Source organism: Pteronotus mesoamericanus, unplaced genomic scaffold, assembly GCF_021234165.1.
Source record: "Pteronotus mesoamericanus isolate MK-2021 breed Mesoamerican mustached bat unplaced genomic scaffold, CSHL_Meso_final contig_25, whole genome shotgun sequence".
NCBI lineage: Eukaryota > Metazoa > Chordata > Mammalia > Chiroptera > Mormoopidae > Pteronotus > Pteronotus mesoamericanus.
The window spans coordinates 36123900-36136402 of record NW_026555105.1 but is presented as its reverse complement, the minus strand read 5'-3'; the positions used below and the strand labels follow the sequence as shown (position 1 = coordinate 36136402).

At 38.8% G+C, this 12503-nt stretch overlaps 1 protein-coding gene and 1 non-coding gene across 2 annotated transcripts in view; both read right to left on the bottom strand.

Moving 5' to 3' along the window:
• Window positions 1-12503, bottom strand: part of PCSK2 (proprotein convertase subtilisin/kexin type 2) — a 360494-nt gene that overhangs the window by 139750 nt on the left and 208241 nt on the right. The window contains exons 4-5 of the mRNA XM_054574083.1: window positions 10358-10466; window positions 60-97 (exon numbers count right to left, since the gene is read on the bottom strand). Coding sequence (XP_054430058.1) covers window positions 60-97; window positions 10358-10466 — 147 coding nt within the window. The remainder of the gene's footprint in view (window positions 1-59; window positions 98-10357; window positions 10467-12503) is intronic.
• On the bottom strand, window positions 2313-2446 carry LOC129071046 (small nucleolar RNA SNORA42/SNORA80 family). Its single transcript, XR_008529206.1, has one exon. It is a non-coding gene; the product is annotated as a small nucleolar RNA SNORA42/SNORA80 family (small nucleolar RNA).

The following is a 12503-nucleotide window of genomic DNA, read 5'->3' as shown; positions in this document are numbered from 1 at the left end:
AGGGACACCAGCACATTTAAAGTGCACATGTTTCCCCACACAGGTCAGCTTTTACTTACATAGTTCGAGGCCAGGTCCGGGTGGAGATAGTCAATTCCTGTGAAAAAATGACAATAGCACAGGAATGAAATGTTAATATCTGCCACTGTCCTCAGGTAAGCTACTCTAGAAAGATCACTTTTTTAATGTACTGCCACTAGGACACACTGTGTCTGAGGTCCCATGCTTGTGTTTTGCTTCCTGAGTGAGGGTTGGTGGGATGCACTGCCCAAGAGGAGAGAAAGCTGCCACCAGACACATCAGAGGAGTGAAGCCAATTAGAGCTCAGAGTCTCAGGATAACACTTCTGCCATAAATGTCAGCACAAAGGGGTTTAGTGTGTATAAGATAGATAGCTCATCAAGCTGATGATCTAAAGGGGGTTTGTGGAAATCCTGACATTTCTAAAGCATCAACTGGCATTTCTTCTGAAATGAAACTGGCCCAGGGGAGGGAGAGCAATTATTATTTAACAGGGCCTGGACAGCAGTTGATTAGGAGAGAGTTCTCTGGCATAGACATAATAAGAGTAACATGGCTGGGTAAGGAAAACAATTAGGCAAAGGGCAAATTGTTGCCCATGAGGTGTCTCAGGTGGGAGCCGATGCTTGTCTTTTCAGAATGTGGCTTTTCAGGAAGCCCAAGACCTCCAGCCTCCCAGCGTGGGTCCTGTGCTTTTTTCCTGGATGCCGACTACCTTGTTACTCAATAGTCATTTCCATGGTAAAATTATGGTCCTTGAGCTGCTGGCTTCCTTCAGACATGTGGGCCTCAGAAAGCACTCTGGTACTTCAAGGGCAAATTCAAAAGTTCCCCTCCAGGTCTAAGAGCCATATGATCATTGCAGTAGTTACACCTGAGCATCCAGCCCTCCAAGAAGCTGTCCAGGTTCCTGTACTACCTAGCATAATGGTTATGAGTATAGGGTTTGGAATCCAAGATTTGAGTTTGAATTCCAGCCATGCTGCCAACTGGCTGTAGGATTTCAGGCAAAGTGATTGGCCTCTCTGTGCTTGTTTTCTTCTTGACCTTCTGGAGATGAGAACAGTGTGGTGTGCTTGTCCCAGTGGTATTTAACAATTTCATTGGGTTGCAATTATTTAAAAGTCAGAGTATGATTAAGTCTCTCATAACTATCATCTTCATTGCATGAATACTAAGTCCAAGTCATAGTTACAGCTTTGTTCTGCAAAAAAGAACTTGTGTCAGGATGTATACAGTTGACCCTTGAACAATGCAGGGTTAGAGCAGCCACCTTCTAGGGCAATTGAAAATCGGCATATAACTTAAATTGGCCCTCCACATGTGCAGATTCCCAACCACCAGATGACCCTTGAAAAACATGGCTTTGAACTGTGCTGAGCAATAGAAAAACTTGTGTATAAGTGGACCCATGCTACCCAAAACAACATTCTTCAAGGGTCAACTGTACTTCTAAACAATTGTTTTCTTTATTTTTTTTTCTGGTTGCACAAGTAATTTCTGCAAACTACTTTCTGGATTGGGAGTCACTGTTCTACAGAACATGGTTTATCTCACTGTTGATATTTTGACATCCAAAGCCATTGCTGTTATCAGCTGATTTCTATAGCTTGGGAGAGTATAGCCTGATCACTTCCTGCCCTCTATTCTCCTTCTCTTCCTCCCACTCCTCTCTGAAGGACTGTTAAAGGACAGGGGTCAGAATATTTAGAGACTTAACATTTTAAAAGTTTGCAGACATGTGTTCTGGACCCTAAGTCAGAGATGGTTAGGTTAGGCTGTGGGTAAAGTTGGGGATGAACACAGACTATGGGATCAACAGATCCAGTTTCATTTCAGGCTCAGACATTGTAATATTTGTATGGCTTTGGCCAAATGACATAATCTCTCTTAGCTTTGGTTTTTTCATCTTTGTAATGGAGATATTATTTACCTTGGGAAGCAATTTTCAAAATTAGAATCAATTCATTGAAAGTGTTTAGCTTGTAGTAAGCAAACACTTTGATAATTTATATTTCTATTATCATTAGTATTATTATCTACCACATCACTAGAGTTATGTGGATAATTCTGAAGAGCTTACATTTAAAAAAATCTGCTTGGTTTTAGGATGTTGTGTTGGAATTATATTATTGTATATATTTGCACACATTGGTTAAATTTTGTGAATTCGTTATTAGGCAATAAATTTTGTAACATACAGGTGAGGTAAAAAAAAATGATATACACAGACACACGGCACACACAGAGAATAATTTTTTTCCAAGAGAGAGTCGATTTTTTTTCTTTTCCATTGTGCAACCCACCTCAGTGCCTGCAGCCTATGGGCAGAGGCCAGGCAATGGCTTAAGGCCACAGTTTGCTCTGACATGGGGAAATATGAGAGACCCACGGGGATAGACCTACCATAAATTCAAACCCATTCATGAGGAGTCAAGTTTTACAACATAGCTTCATGTTCTGATCGTGTAAGTTGTTTTGGAGAGGAATTTACCAAGAAATAGTCTCTTTTCTATGAAGGGAAAATATTGAAACAAAGAGATAGTTTGAGATAAAAAAGAAATTACAATTAAAACAAGATAAATTTAACCTAATTAAGCACCTTTAATTAGGTTAAGGGGAAGACTAAGTGTTAAATTAGAACAGAGACAGACTTTGGTCTGAGAAGGAAAAGATTATTTATAGAATTGTGAAGGATGACCAGCATGATTCAAAAAATAATGTAAACCATTTCCCTGCACACCAAAAAGAAAAAGAATAATAAAGTAAAGCAAGAATATGAGAACCTGGTAATTAAATAGTATTTTATTAGTTTTGCATTTTTGATTACCTTTTGAGGGGGAATACACTAAGCGTATAATCTTTTAGTAATGCATTCATTTTTATTTTTCATGTATGTTTATTTTCAGCAATGAATGACAGGCACTATGTGGGCCCTGGAATAACAGTTTGGACACTGAACCTGAGCTGTACAACTATTTATGGCTCACAATCTGCTGGGGACACCTACTCATCACCAGCTAATCACAATCAATGTGGTGCACAAATTAAACATAATTGGTTATGCTTTTGTTCATAAACCATTAGTATCTTGCAACTAATTTGAAATCTAATTCACAATAGTCCAAATTTCCAAGAAGCTCTGATGTTTCTAGAGACCTCAGGAAAGTAGCAAGGAGCTCCATGTACATGTTCTTAATTAGAATGTTAATAGTTCAGTTGAGATGTATTACATCTCAGGATCCTGGTCCTAAGCCTAGCTCCTTCCATTGTTTTAAGAAAGTTAGCCCCTGGCACCATCCCTGCTGACTTATATATTACTGAGGAGCAAACCTCAGTGGATGAATTGTATCTTTCAAATGTGGTGGTTCAATATCTCCAATCCTATATTGTATTCTATGATATGGCAATATCATTCCCCACACACCCCAATTAGAGGTAAGTCTAACTTTTCTCTTTGGTCTCAGTGGACTGTGATTGCTTCTATAAATAGGATATAGTTGAATGCCATTACATGGCTTCCAAGGCTAGGTCAGAAAAGGCCAAACATCTTCTACCTGTTTCCTTTGGACCCTTTCTTACTCTTCAGAGAGCAAGCCACCATGTAAGAAGGCCATGTGCAGTCACTCTGTTTGACAGCTGAGCTCCAGCAGCAGCCAGCAACAACTACCAGCCTGAGAGTAAGCCATCCTCGATGATCAGTCAAGCCTTCAGATAACCATAGCCCAGCCAATATCTGACCTCAGCTGAGTGAGAGTCCTCAAGTGAGAACTGCCAAGACAGGCTCTTCCTGTGACACAGAAATTATGAGCAAAATATTAGTTACTTTAAGCTATTGAGTTTTGGAGTCATTTGTTACATGGCAATAAGAACTAGAATAGACATCCTGCTGGACCTTCTGAGGACTGTGAAGTCCAAGTTAGGAGAGAAAATGTGGTGGGAGACTTCAAGATGGTGGAGGAGTGAATGGAAGTCACACTGAACTCCTTCCAGGAACAATCTGGAATTACAACTAAATTGTGGAGAAATCACCTGGAACAAACAACTGAATGATAGTGAGAGAGGAGCCTTATAACCTCAGAAGGACAGAAGAATCAGCTTTAGCACAATGTAACTGGTAAGCAGTACAGTAGAGACTCAAGAAGGTGGGTGGGGCACCCACGGGTAGCAGCACCAGGAGGATATTGAAATGGCCAGTTGGATCCCCCTGAGATAAGTGAGGTCTAAACCATAAGTGGAGATCTCCAGCCTACAGCACCAGAGACCTCAAAATACACAGGTAACAACCAGCTGCAAAAAACAGCAAGCTTGCTCTTTGCCAGAGACAGGTGGCTGGAGACCCAAAGAGCCTTTTAATGGACCAACGAATACACTTTTATTTGCAGCCACTTACCCTGGTATCTGGCAAAGATGAGGGCAGAGTGGGCTAGAGATACCTGAGGTGAGACTGAGGAAGGAGGCTTTGGGGAGAGAACTGAGAGAGTAGCTGGAGGGATCCCAGTGCTGACTAGTTCCCCATATGGCAGCAACCATCTGGCTCAGTCAGTCCACTTCCCTGAGTGGCAGCAGCATGAGAGAACACAATAACCCTGCCCCCAGGAAGGACTCTGCCCCACTCAGTGGTGCCTAAACCTGATTGCTAAGTGCAGAGTGACTACCTTAATGGCTGAAGGAGACAGCCACAGACAGTAGATTCCTGCAAATCTTGAATAGACTGCCTGGGGTCAGACACGGTCAACATCTGACATCATTAGAAGCAGATCCAGAAAGAAAAATAGCAGTCTCCTACCATAGAAGTTCACACCACAAAGTCAGGAAATCAAGACAGATCAATTTAAGAAGCAGAAGCAAAAAAGAAGAGTCTCACAAATAATTGGAAGACGAAGAAACACCCCTCAGTCGAAGAGAACGGAACAATCCCCAGAAACAAAACTAAAAGAACTAGAGGCAAGCAAACTATCAGATATTGAGTTCCAAACAAAGGTTCTACGGAAGCTCAATGAGCTCAGAGAGAATTAAAAAAAATACAGGGAAACTATGAGGAACTTACTGCAAATTATATCAGCATGAAAAAATACATAGAAATTATCAATAAGGGGCAAGAGGAAATTAAGACTACAATTTCTGAATTGAAGAACACAGCAGAAGGAATCAAAAGCAGGCTACATGAAGCAGAGGATCAAATCAGCGAGCTGGAGGACAAGGTGGAAAAAAGCTCCCAGAAAGAGCAAGAAAATGAAAAAAGGACTCAAAAGGAATGAAGAGGCATTGAGGGAAATGCAGGCTAACCTGAAACATATTCATATCCATATAATAGGGATACCAGAAGGATAAGAGGATGAGGAAGGGATAGAGAACTTGTTTGAAAAAATAATGATGGAAAAGTTCCCTAATTGGAGGAGAGGAAAAGTCACACAAGTTCAGGAAGCACAGAGGGTCCCATTCAGGAGGAACCAACTGAGACCCACTCCAAGACACATCATCATTAAAATGGCAAATATCAAAGACAAACAGAGAATCCTAAAGGCAGCAAGGGAGAAACAGGTAGTAATATACAAGGAAGCCCCGATATGGCTAGCAGCTGGCTTCTCAACAGAAACACTACAAGCCAGAAGAGAATGGCAAGAAATATTCCAAGTAATGAAAAACAAAGGCCTGCAACCAACACTGCTCTACCCAGCAAGGTTCTCGATTAAAGTGAAAGGTGAAATAAAGAGTTTCCCAGACACGAAAGGGTAAAAGAATACACCTCCACCAAACCAGCATTGCAAAATATGCTAAAGGGACTGCTTTAAGAAGATGAGGAAAAAGAGTCTATGAATACTCAGTTCCTTTCAGTCACCAATACTTGATATTACCAATATTTTAAATATTTATTAATCTGATTGTGACAATGATGTGTTATTTTAATTGTTACTTTATTATTTGTTGAAATTAAACCTGTTTCTGTATATTTCTTGCCTATTTCTATTATTTTTGAAAAGCTTTAAATGACTTTTTGGAATTCTTTATCCATTTTTTGATTAAATGTTTGTAGAATTTTTTTTCCCTAAAAAAACCTATTAAACCTTTTTTAGATGTGTTGCAAGTACTTTCCTATTCTATTACTTGTCCTTTAACTTTTTTTATATGTATATTACTGTATAGTCTTAAATGTTTAATTAGTCATATTGTCAATGTTTTACTTTATAGTTTCTGAGTATGAATATTTTACTTTAGGGTAAGAAAAATATTATTTTGTACTTTCTCCTAAAACTCCTTAGATTTTACATATTGATTTTTATCTCACCTGAATATTTATTGTATAATGTGTGAATTAAGGCTCTATATTTGTTTTATTTCAAGTAATAGTGGTCTATGCACCTTATTTGTTGAATAAGCCTTATTTTCTCCATTGATTTTATATATCAATTTAATCATATATTACATTGTTAGATATATATGTTTGTTTCTAGAATACTTATTTTATCTCATTGATCTACTTGATTATTTCTGTGCTAGTGTCATGTTGTTGTAATTGCTGAGAATTTATAATGGATTTAATTTTTTAATATTTTGTAATGGATTTTGACATTAAAATAAAGAGAACCTATTTGAAGAAATAATTACTGAAAACTACTCAGCTATAATAAAGAGGAAAATTTTGCACTTTGCCACAGTGTGGATGGACCTGGAGAACATTAGACTAAATGAAATAAGCCAGTCAGCCAATCAGAAAAAGACAAATACCATATGATTAACTCATATGTGGAATCTAATGAACCAACTGAACTAGCAAGCAAAATTCAGAGAGAGAGTCATAGGTAGATAGCAGGCTGACAGCTCTAGGGGGAAGGTTATGGGGTGCAGGGGTTGAGTATAAAGGAAAGAGGACCCATGGACTTGAACAACAGTGTAATAATTGCTGGGTTGGGGACAGGGATATCAGGGGGATAAATGGTAATGAAAAAAATACAATAAAAATTTTGATTAAGAAAAAAAGAGAAAATGTTGCTTGTCTATGTGATGCAGAGTTCCATATCTCTCAACAGGGTGTGGGTGAATGTTATCCTTAAGCTTGGACCTCCACTTACTCGGATGAGATCCCATTGACAAAGTCCCACCAGGGAGGTGGGGAGTCAAGGAGTGGGTTTCAAGCACTGAGGATGGTGGTTAGGGTTAGTTGTGAGACTCCTGACAGTTTCCTGCCTTCCTAATCTTCAGTTTCTTCATCTGCAAAATGTGGATAATAATAATATTAACCTTAGAGAATAAAAGTGGCTGTGTTTCCAAAATGCTAATTAGTGCCTAGTATATAATGAGTACTCAGTGAATGTTAGTTTTAATTGTTAGTTCAGCCTGACGTGCTTCCTGACCCCATCTCACTGGCCTTCAGTCTTATTCCCTTGGTGCCAACTGATATCAGCTAAAAGTCTTAACCATATCATCCCTAACTATCTTTGGTCTTAAAAGCCAGCTGCTTGCCCAGAATCATGCCTGAGCTGGTGACTCTTGCCCACCCTGTGTCTTGTTATGGTCACATCTCACTTTCCAGGTCATATTCCCAATGCTAAACAATTTCATTACAACAAAAGGGGTAAACTGTCATCATTAAGTAGGATCTTTGCTGACAACTAAATACCTGGAATTTCAGACCCTTGAAGATTGCTTTCTGCCTCTCTCAGCAACAGTTGACCATGGAGGAACTCTCCCAGTGATGTGCAGTGTATGGAAATGGCATTAAGTTGACTTAACTGAAGTCAGCTAATATTTATGAGCATCGACCAAATCACTGGATCCAGCAGAGGGAATGACAACTGAGTTTTGATTTGGGAAACCAGAGAAAGATGAATGACTATTAATACTAGGCTATCAAAGCATAGGGAATATAATCAGTAATATAATAACATTGTATAATGGCAGATGGTTACTAGACTTATCATGGTGATTATTTTATAAGGTATGTAATTGTTGAATTTCTATGTTGTACACCTGAAAGTAATATAATATTATATGTCAATAATACTTTAAAAAATAAAATGGGCTATCCACAAATTGAATCTTCCACATGCAGATAATACAATATTTGCCAAACACGCCAAAATATGAAAAGTCAATGCTTTATAAAATATTACATTACTTTTCTCTTAGGTGTCAGGGTCAGCATCTGTGTCTGGCTTTAATCTTGTTTTGCATTGATATCTTGCTGAGAGTATATCTGGGAAATGATGCCATGATATCCACATATCCAGGCAGTTAAGAGAGAAAATACAGCTCTGATGCCCCCAGCTCACCTTCATTTCTTCCCTTCTAGATGTTGGGGCAGAGAGATGCCCAACTGAGAGACATGATGAGAGGCTGGGGAGCATCTGGACTTGTCTTTGTTGTATGGGAGTCCATGCATCCCACAAATGTGTTCATTTTGCTCTTAGCCAGTGGATATGGAGAATGGCTTGGCAGTCTTTTTCTTTTCCCCAGGTGTCACACTGAATTAAAGATTGCCACAAATCTTTTTCTCTCTCTGCACCAGGAGTCAGAAATTCCCCTGAAATTTGGCCCTGAGACTGTTGATCCAACAGATGTGGTAGAGTGATGCTTGCCTGTATCAGGCCCAGACTTTAAAAAGATTGGCAGCTTCTGCTTCTTAGAATCCCTGTTTTTGGAACCCCTGTGCCATTTATAAAAAAATACAGCTACCTTGCTGGAGAGACCATGTGGAGCAGAGAGGCCCTGAGAGTGCATGGAGTGGGAAGGAGCCTCCAGTTGAATCTATTCTCCGCCATCTGCTGACACCAACTGCACTAAAGACTCCAGAAAGGCCAGCAGCAGAATTGTCCAGCTGAGCCAGGTCAACCCACAGAAGTGTGAGAGAGAACAATATGGTGGTTGTTTAAAGCCACTTAATTTTGGGGTGGTTTTTTCTGCATTAGTAGATAACCAGAACAATGGAGAAGTTAAGAGTTTTAATTGGGAAGCAGAGAATTTGCTTTTTTTGGAATCTGAAAGGCCATTAATGAGCAGAAGAAATAACATCAAATGTATTCTGTCAAAACTTTCTGAGGGACTTGGCCTCTCATGCCAGGAAACATTGAGCAGAGTCAGGAGTCATCTTTGCTATCTTCAGAAGGGATGATGGATGCTTGGGCAAGGGGACTACAGTTAAAGAGCCACGAGGCAGGCATCACAGGGCTGTGGGAAGTTTCATAAGAGTAGTTTGACAATCTGTTGTCATTGTAATGACACTTTCAGGGTGCTTTCCTGATACCTAGCAGGGGATATACAGTAGATATGCTGTGCAAAATGGTCATTACAATATGCCCTAGGAAGGTTTCCCCCAGACATAGGTGCATCTTTCTCCTGGGTGAGCTGGCCTCTGCCATTTTGGTTTCTCCCCATTAGGAAGGAAGAGACTATTATAAGCTTCTGAGAAGGTGCACACACACTATTGTACAGAGTTCCTTTTTTTCTTGTGAAAGCCCTTGGCCACTGGAGGAAGCTTTTACATCCACTTCAAAACGTTGAACACACTAGAAAACAGTGAGGCATTGTTTTTATGTTGCTATTTAATGAGCCCCCACAAAGAGAGCAGCAGCAATTTTAATCACTCTGGCTCCCCTTGCTTTCTCATCAATTCTGCTTCAAAGGCTTGCTTTGGAGAACATAGTGTTCTTTGAGGATCTTCAGAAGGGATAATATGTTATAGGGAGTGTGCATCATAAAATGTTATCAAAGTCTGCTTTATGGGGGTCATTCTGAAAGTAACAATAAAGTCAAAAATCCTCCAAACCCCAATCCTGCTGTCTAAAAGCTATTTCATGGATCTAGAGCCACATCGTCTAATAGAAATTTCTGTGATGACAAAAATGAAGTTGGTTTGAATTTCAGCAGCTGTTAGACCCACATAGTTATTGAGAACTTGAATTGAAGCTAGGAATTGAATTTTTAATTTTATTTAGCTTTATTAATTAAAGTTTAAATGTAAAAAGCCACATTAGGCTAGTGGCTACTATATTGGACAGTGTGGATCTAGAAAAATAGATGGTACATACAAAGAGGTTTAGGAGATATTTTAAAGTAAGATTTAAGCAGTGGCTTAATAAGAATGTTGAGTGACGATCGGGTTTCATTTGTTTATTTTTTTAGTTTTTTGGATTTGTTAATGCAATACATATTTGTTGAGAGTATCCTCAAATTTGAGAACCATGGGTTTGGAGGAAGATAAGAGTTTGGCTGCAAAATAGATGGTGATCAGGCCCAGCACCTGGCTATTCTGCCTTCAAAATAATGACTCTTCTATTCTGAAGTCATGCAAAGACACACTTGCTTCCAAATGATATAAAGGGATCAAAATACTTACCATCATCCATAATTCCAATGGTAACACCTTTCCCTGTATATCCCAGCTCCCAGGCTTCTGCCACATTCAAATCAAGGCCAGGAGTGCCATCAGCTTGTCCAGTATTGATCTGGTACAAGAATTCCAAAGCAGAGAATCTTACTAATTTGGTATAGTAAAGCACATTTGTAAATGTTTGCTTGGCTTGCTCTGCAGCCATCTGATATTCCCGGGCCTGCTCAAAAGCCACATCCTCCATGAACCATACTTTTGTATATTTTCTACCCACCTCTTCTAGCCTTCTCCCTCCAATTTTTGAAATACATTATTGATGTTTTATATTTTTTATAAGTATGCACAGTTTCAATCCTCCCATATTTTATGACCAGATTATGATCTTTAAACCCCTTAGAGCTGCCATTGTAAGAAACCCTCCCCAACATAGAATTAAGTGCTAACTTATACCTCATGTTTTTAATTTAGCACATATTGTTTTGGATTATTCTTATTTAATATGATTTCCTTACTACATACAATATCATTTGCAAGAGAGAGATGTTCTCTTTATGTTTGTGATTTCAGTACTACAATACCAATCTTGCTTAAAAATATTTCTTAAACTGAATCAAAGATAGATGACTCAACTTTAGTGCATATTCTGATGATATATATATGTATATAGATGTATATAATTAGAATATATGAGTATATGTTAGCCTATTCTAATGTTATGCATTCATTATATATAATAAATCCTCCCCCTCTAAAAAAAATCCAAAGATGAAATAAAGGAAAACAAGGAAAAAATCCCAAATAAATGGCTCATTATCCTTTTTTCATGAATCTTTGTTCTGTGCAGATTTTTCTCAAAGATGAATCATAAAAAAAAGTAGTGACAACAGAGTTTTTACTGGCAAAAGCCCACAGTGACCAATTGGCTGTTATGGTATTGCTGAAACATTATGTGACTGTCATTAGTGTTCTTTATAAAAATGGCCACTCTTTCCCTGGAAGTGTTGCTCAGGTGGTTGGAGCATCATCTCATACACCAAAAGGTTGTGAGTTTGATTCCTGATTAGGGCACATACTTAGGTTGTGGATTTGATCCCCTGTGAGGGCAAGGCAACCAATCAATGTTTCACTCTCACATTGATGACGTTTCTCTCTCTCTCTCTCTAAAAAATCAATAAAAACATATCCTTGGTTGTAGACTTTTTAAAAAGGCCACTCTTTTTCTTTCAGGCATATGTTAAGTTTATACCTCTTCATTCCCTTGGAAGTGAGAATGACCATGTGACTGGTTTTGGCCAAAGGAATATGAGCTCATGTGCTGTTTATCATGTTTATGCAGAAGCTTTAAGAGGTAGTGTGCACTTTGCCCCTTCCTTTCCTTGATGTGCTCATGAAAGCAGAGATCAAGATGGAGTAGAGGTGGAGCTTGGTCAGCCTGAGCTCCTGAGGGATTATGAAACATTGGATGCATAGCATGAATGACAAATTTTGATTTCATTAAGCCACTGTGATTTGAGGGTTGCTATTGGAAGACACCTAGCCTGTCCTGAGAGATACATTCATCCTTCTGCATCTGAGGAGGATTGATACCAAAATCCATGGATGCTCAAGTCTCTCATAAAAAATGGTGTAGTATTTGTATATAACTAATGTTTTGCATATAAGTGACAGCAAGATATGCCTACAAATCACATCATTGTGTGGATTCAGTATAGTGCTCTGCATGTGACAAATTCAAGTTTTGCTTTTTGGAAATTCCTGGGATTTTTTTAGAATATTTTCAATCCCCAGTTGGTTAAATTTGTGGATGCAGAACCTGTGAATATGAGGAGCTGGCTGTACACATAAGCTTATTTAGTTACCTGGACAGGATATTTACAATTTCATTCTGAAAAGCATAAGGCATAGTCAAGTTCTGAAGCTCAACGGGGGTGTTGTGATGCATTCCTATCATGTAACAGTCCACAGGGTTATTTTCTCTCTTGCTCAACATCTTTTAATCCTAAATAAAGCTTACTCAGTTTGTAAATTAGTCACTCCTTTTCTCTCAACATGCCCTGCAATTTGGTTTGTTTGGAGTCCTTGAATAGCTTTTAAACATAACTTATCCAAATGGATGGACTCTGGATGAGCCAGAAAATATTCATTTCACCAG